General features: G+C 38.8%; 1 protein-coding gene across 1 annotated transcript; it reads left to right on the forward strand.

The window, feature by feature from the left end:
* The first annotated feature begins 335 nt into the window (after positions 1-335).
* On the forward strand, positions 336-1,927 carry LOC142751046 (alpha-2Da adrenergic receptor-like). Its single transcript, XM_075860013.1, has one exon. The coding sequence runs from the start codon at positions 591-593 to the stop codon at positions 1,788-1,790; it is 1,200 nt and encodes a 399-aa protein (XP_075716128.1). The 5' UTR covers positions 336-590; the 3' UTR covers positions 1,791-1,927.
* Positions 1,928-7,213: the final 5,286 nt, after the last annotated feature.

The following is a 7,213-nucleotide window of genomic DNA, read 5'->3' on the forward strand; positions in this document are numbered from 1 at the left end:
AGGAGGCACACTAGAGAACTCACACTGGGCTGACTGCTAGCATTCCCTCCCACCACTTCAATGGGAGGTGCAGGCAGCTCTGCTGTTAGGAGGAAATCTAGCAATGCCATGGTCACCTGTATACAGTCCTGTATACAGTCCTGCACAAGTCAACAGGCTTCTGCTAGAACTGGGGAATTCTGAGTCATCTCAGCTCCATACAGTCCTTAGGAAGATGCAGGACAAGGTGCTGCCCCCAAGGACGAAGATCTATGGACTGTGAAACTTCAAGCAGCTACTCCCCCCCCCCCCTTCTGACAGCTCCCAAAGGGAAGGAGAAGAAGGAGAGGGAGAAATCAGCTACACCGAAGACACAAGATTATATAACATGACTGGAGAGTCTACTGAACGGAGTGGATGCTTGGCTTGATCTTCAGAACTCATCCGATGGGAAATATCTGTGAGTAGACCCGTATTACACAATGTAATACTGAAAACTATCCTAGATAACTCACAGCGCTGAGTACTGACTTCCACAACTCATGTGCCGGACTTCTTGTATGACCCACTGAGGTACCTGGTGTATTCACACGCTATTAACATGTGAGGAGATGGAGTTTACAACTTTAGCTGCTGGAATCTACAATGTTTCTGGAAACAGTAGCCAGCAGGAACTGAATAGCTGGCCATATGCAGCATGGGAGGGCGCACTGATTATTATTGCTGTGGGCTCCATCATTTTATCCACTGTTGTTGGGAACATTCTGGTTGTTTTAGCAATATTCACCAGTCGGGCTCTTAGGGCCCCACAAAACTTGTTCTTGGTCTCCCTGGCATCAGCAGACATTCTTGTGGGTGCTTTGATTATTCCATTCTCCTTGGCGAAGGAAGTCATGGGCTATTGGCACTTTGGAAATGTATGGTGCAGCATGTATCTGGCTTTAGATATTTTATTCTGTACCTCTTCTATCGTTCACCTGTGTGCCATCAGCATCGACAGGTACTGGTCCGTTACCAAAGCAGTAAGGTACAACCTGAGGCGCACACCCAAAAGGATTAAGAGTATGATAGCAATAATCTGGCTGGTATCTGCTGTCATTTCTTTCCCACCTTTGCTGAAAACAAATACTTATAAAGAATGGAGGTGCGACCTTAATGATGACACTTGGTACGTCTTGTTTTCATGTACTGTATCCTTCTTTCTGCCTTGCATCATTATGTTATTCCTATACTGGCGGATCTATAGAGTAGCCAAACATAGGGCATCTACTGTGTCCAACCTCAAAAATGGGCTCTCTGGCTGCAACGATATTCCACCGGCTACTTGTTATCACCAGGAGTGCTCCGAGCAGCATAGCCCCCACAACAACCACGATGCAGACGAAATGGACCTGGAGGACAGCACATCTTCAATTCACAGGTTCTCTGACCCATCGCATCATGGCTCTTCAAAAACTCCCAGCAATGTAAAAGTTAAAAGGCTTTCATGGAGCATGAACAGAGGACAGCAAAGAAGGGACAGATCAATCTCCCAGACCCATCTGCAGCAGCTGAGAGAGAAGAGGTTAACATTTGTCCTAGCTGTGGTCATTGGAGGGTTTGTCATCTGCTGGTTGCCATTTTTCTTCACTTACAGTCTGGAGTCCGTGTGTAGAGGAAGATGTGGCATTTCTGATGCCCTCTTTAACTTTTTCTTTTGGATTGGATACTGCAACAGCAGCCTTAATCCTGTCATATACACTGTGTTTAACCGAGACTTCAGGAAAGCGTTCCGAAAACTCCTAATACGCACTCCTAAAAGGACCATGTGACCAGGAGTCGAGAGACTGACCTATAACTGGGTGCTGAGCGCTGTCATAGGCATTTATTGTAGTCATTGGACCATTGAAATATTGTAGTTAAGAAATTGACGACTTTATTCTATGAGAAATAAATCAATTTCACAACATTATGTTGCAACTGAGATTATTTTTGTTTGGGTTGTAAAAGGTAAAGTATTCGATGAATGCGCCATAGTTTGGTGCAAAAAAAGGGTATGAAGTAAAATAGAAAGAATAAAAGAAATACAAAAGTGTCTAATCTCCAGATAGATGCGCCAAAGATATGACAGAGCGTGCGCTGCAGTGATAAGTTTGGCGCATCGTCTTCCTGTCTCCGCAATAATTTTGCTGTCTTTATTTTAGACAGTATTAATAAATCTGCTCCAATATTTATTAGTAAGTCTCAAGGACTATGAAGAATTGCAACAGAAAAAGTCTGTTCTTTTCTGCCAGTTCCTTTATGATGTGATTTTCACTTCGATTTGGATGGATCATTGGAAATAATAAATAGCATTAACATTTGCAGCATTTCACAACAAACTATATAAAAACGTTTTATCCCCAAAGAGGTGTTCCTGTTTTATTTAAAACTTTATTAGTATAATAAAAGATTATGCAGATTTTTAATACACTTTGTACATCAATATTTCTGTTTTCTAGATCTCTGCTTGCAGTCAGTGATTGTAAACATTCACGTTTACATCCATGGGCTAGAAATCTGTCCGATTATGTCCAACTAACACGGGTGCTTGACTCATTACAAGCGAGAGTTTTGCTATACTTAGGAGGAGGTGGTTAAAACAAGTTTTCAGCCCCTGAATGTATATAACAAATATTTTGATTCAGTGACAGCAATCAAAGATATTGAAAATTTAGACAAATTGATACACAAAGTATAATATAAAACTGCATAACTTATCTATCTATCTATCTATCTATCTATCTATCTATCTATCTATCTATCTATCCATCTATCGATCTATCTATCTATCTATCTATCTATCTATCTATCTATCTATCTATCTATCTATCTATCTATCTATCTATCTATCAGCAAAAAATAGGCAGCACTCTGAAGATGTAAGTGAAAAAAATAGGGGTAAAGTACCCCGATTTTTTCACTTACATCTACAGAGTGCTGCCTATTTTTTGCTTCTACCGATTCAGGACATTGGTCTCTTCCCCAGGGCTTGCACCCACACGCTGCCTGTGCTGCTGGATCTTCGATTGTCTATCTATCTATCTATCTATCTATCTATCTATCTATCTATCTATCTATCTATCTATCTATCATCTACAGCTCTAATATGTATCTATGTTTCTATGGATCTATCTATCTACAGCTCTAATATCTATCTATCTATCTATCTATCTATCTATCTATCTATCTATCTATCTATCTATCTATCTATCTATCTATCTATCTATTTATCTATCTATCTATCTATCTATCTATCTATCTATCTATCTATCTATCTATCTATCTATCTATCTATCTATCTATCTATCTATCTATCTATCTATCTATCATCTCATATCTCTATCTATCAATCTATCTTCCTATCTATCTATCTATCTATCTATCTATCTATCTATCTATCTATCTATCTATCTATCTATCATCTATATTTCTATCATCAATCTAATATCAATCTATCATCTATCCAATATCTACGGATGTAGCCATCTTTATCTTGACTGTGATAACTTGCTGCAGCGTGGTATCACACAACAAAAACATTGAAAAGTCATTGAAAAACTCAAGATAAAAGATCTTGACACTGTGTATTTAATGCGTTAAAAGACAAGATAAAGATGGCTACATCTGAATGTATCTAATATCTATGTATCTAATATCTATAGATATAATATGTATTTTCTATCTATCTTATATCTATAGTTCTAATCTATCTATCCTATCTATCTATCTATCTATCTATCTATCTATCTATCTATCTACAAAAAAAAAAAAAAACAGCACTCCGAAGATGTAAGTGAAAAAAATAGGGGTAAAGTACCCCTATTTTTTTCACTTACATCTACGGAGTGCTGCCTATTTTTTACAATCTTCGATTGTTTATCTATCTATCTATCTATCTATCTATCTATCTAATATCTATCAATCTAATATCGCCACACACCACCGCGTAGGTAGTGCCACACAGCCCCCTCGTAGATAGCACCCCCTACCTCTTTAGATAGCACCCCATCCCCCCCTTCCTATACATAGCACCACTGTAGCTCCCTGAAGGAGCGGAATCCCCCTGTGACATGGGATTCCACTCCAGGAGAAGCCCCTCCGTCTCTGTCCATTTATTGATAGTGATGTCAGGGGCTTCTCCTGGAGCCGAATCACCTGCCACCGTGCCAGCAACGCTGTGAACGGGGATTCGGCTTCAGGAGATTCTCCTGATGTCACTGTCCGTATATGGACAGAGACATCAAGCGCTCCGTCCAGGCACCCCGGTTGGGAACCACTGATCTAATATCTATATATCATTTATCCATCTAATATCTATCAATCTAATATCTACTGATTGAATATCTATCTATCATCTATCTAATATCTATGTATCTAATATCTATAGATCTAATATCTATCTATCTATCTATCTATCTATCTATCTATCTATCTATCTATCTATCTATCTATCTATCTATCTATCTATCTATCTATCTATTATCTATCTTTCAATCTATCTATCTATCTATCTATCTATCTATCTATCTATCTATCTATCTATCTATCTATCTATCTATCTATCTATCTATCTATCTATCTATCTATCTATCTATCTATCACAATATTATAGTTTCTACTAGGAGAACAAGATTTTAATGCTAAACTCAATGTTTTCATTTAATTGTATAAGATTATGAATAGATGTATGCTTCTAAATGAGTAAATACAGATACAATATTGCAGTTTCACATTTGAAGTATGTGTGTGTGTGTGTGTGTGTGTGTGTGTGTGTGTGTGTGTGTGTGTGTGTGTGTGTGTGTGTGTGTGTGTGTGTGTGTGTGTGTGTGTGTGTGTGTGTGTGTATACATATATATATATAATGTAATATTCTATAATTGTATGAAATTCAGAGCAATTGACAACGCATCTGACTATGTTTACACTACATTCGTAATGTCAAAGAAAATTATGTGGCTTAGGTTTTTCATCAATTGTCCATAAAATGTCAGTTTCTCCTGTGTTGGAGCATTCTCACATCCCATCTATCAATTCTAACATTGTAATCAATGGGATAATAACTTAAAGGGGATGTCATAATTGGCATTCATTAACTCGGTCTATCTGTCATTGACATGAATGAGATGACAGATCTCCTTTGTGACACACTAGAAGTTACATTTCGTTAGTTGCAACGACAGACAATAACTAATGCAATTTTTCTTAAATCTGAATCCTGTTTAAAATAATGGTATGAGCATTGATCTGTTTCTAATCATCTTTTCGGGTGAAGAAACTGACAAAAAGATGGAGTGATGTGAACAGCACCTAAGATGTTTCATCCTGTGATTGATTATCAAGGATTCCTGAAGCCACAAAGCATTATGGGAATAATGCAAGAGAGGTTGCAGCTCACAAGCATAACATGCTACATACATATGAGTAGTTCCCCCTGCTGGAAGGGAATTGTACTACAGTTTATGCATTCAAATAAATATGTTGTTATATAATCTATATAATTACATCCAGCTATTAAATACATACATATTTAAATTTGGAAGAATGGCTTTCTGGAGGATTGCGCGTGTCCATTGAAATCAATGAACACTCATTAATTTTATTAGGTTCCATATAAATCTTCATTCTACCACACGCAAAAAATAATTTGTGATTTCCTGGCTATTACAGCTGACTGAGGTGGTCCCAGCATGGAATCCCCCACTGTTGGTTGCCAGAAGACCTGCAGTAAGCAAAATGGTTGCCCGAACTTGAAAACCAGTTTGAAGTCGAAGTGCCAGCATCAGTTTACTACGTTTCTTTGATTCATGTGTCATTGGCCTTTCTCTTACGTAGCAGCTCTGCAAGAGTCAGGAAAATTCAGTTTTGTCTCCTTCAGAGCTACTATTTTGTTAGTCAGGGAAAGAGAATCAATTTTTCAGTTTTATGACCTACAAAAAAACTCTTGATACTGTATCTCAGCCTCCCGAAGTTGCAGCTGGAGCCCTGTGCTGTGACTTTGGGGAGAGTAGAATTTTTGGCCTGACTGTAGTCACACCTGTTTCCAGGTGTTTCTCAGCATATAGTATCATATATGATAGGCTTAGATACATGGCCCCAGCAGACCGTATCACACATGATAGGATTAGATACAGGGCCTCAGCAGACAGTATCACACATGATAGGCTTAGATACAGGGCCCCAGCAGTAAGTATCCTTGTACTAACACATGTCCAGCCCCCCCCAAAAAAAAATATGTGTATGCGTGTATTTATGTGTGTGTGTGTGTGTGTGTGTGTGTGTGTGTGTGTGCATATACATATATATATATATATATATATATATATATATATATATATACAGTGAAGGAAATAAGTATTTGATACCTTGCTGATTTTGTAAGTTTGCCCACTGTCAAAGACATGAACAGTCTAGAATTTTTAGGCTAGGTTAATTTTACCAGTGAGAGATAGATTATATTTAAAAAAAACTGAAAATCACATTGTCAAAATTATATATATTTATTTGCATTGTGCACAGAGAAATAAGTATTTGATCCCTTTGGCAAACAAGACTTAATACTTGGTGGCAAAACCCTTGTTGGCAAGCACAGCAGTCAGACGTTTTTTGTAGTTGATGATGAGGTTTGCACACATGTTAGATGGAATTTTGGCCCACTCCTCTTTGCAGATCATCTGTAAATCATTAAGATTTCGAGGCTGTCGCGTGGCAACTCGGATCTTCAGCTCCCTCCATAAGTTTTCGATGGGATTAAGGTCTGGAGACTGGCTAGGCCACTCCATGACCTTAATGTGCTTCTTTTTGAGCCACTCCTTTGTTGCCTTGGCTGTATGTTTCGGGTCATTGTCGTGCTGGAAGACCCAGCCACGAGCCATTTTTAATGTCCTGGTGGAGGGAAGGAGGTTGTCACTCAGGATTTGACGGTACATGGCTCCATCCATTCTCCCATTGATGCGGTGAAGTAGTCCTGTGCCCTTAGCAGAGAAACACCCCCAAAACATAATGTTTCCACCTCAATGCTTGACAGTGGGGACGGTGTTCTTTGGGTCATAGGCAGCATTTCTCTTCCTCCAAACACGGCGAGTTGAGTTAATGCCAAAGAGCTCAATTTTAGTCTCATCTGACCACAGCACCTTCTCCCAATCACTCTCAGAATCATCCAGATGTTCATTTGCAAACTTCAGACGGGCCTGTACATGTGCCTTCTTGAGCAGGG

Source organism: Rhinoderma darwinii, chromosome 3 (genome assembly GCF_050947455.1).
Source record: "Rhinoderma darwinii isolate aRhiDar2 chromosome 3, aRhiDar2.hap1, whole genome shotgun sequence".
Lineage (NCBI taxonomy): Eukaryota > Metazoa > Chordata > Amphibia > Anura > Rhinodermatidae > Rhinoderma > Rhinoderma darwinii.

What these genes read in the sequence shown, in the direction of transcription:
- LOC142751046 (XM_075860013.1), top strand. Translation starts at nt 591, where the DNA reads ATGGAGTTTACAACTTTAGCTGCTGGAATCTACAATGTTTCTGGAAAC.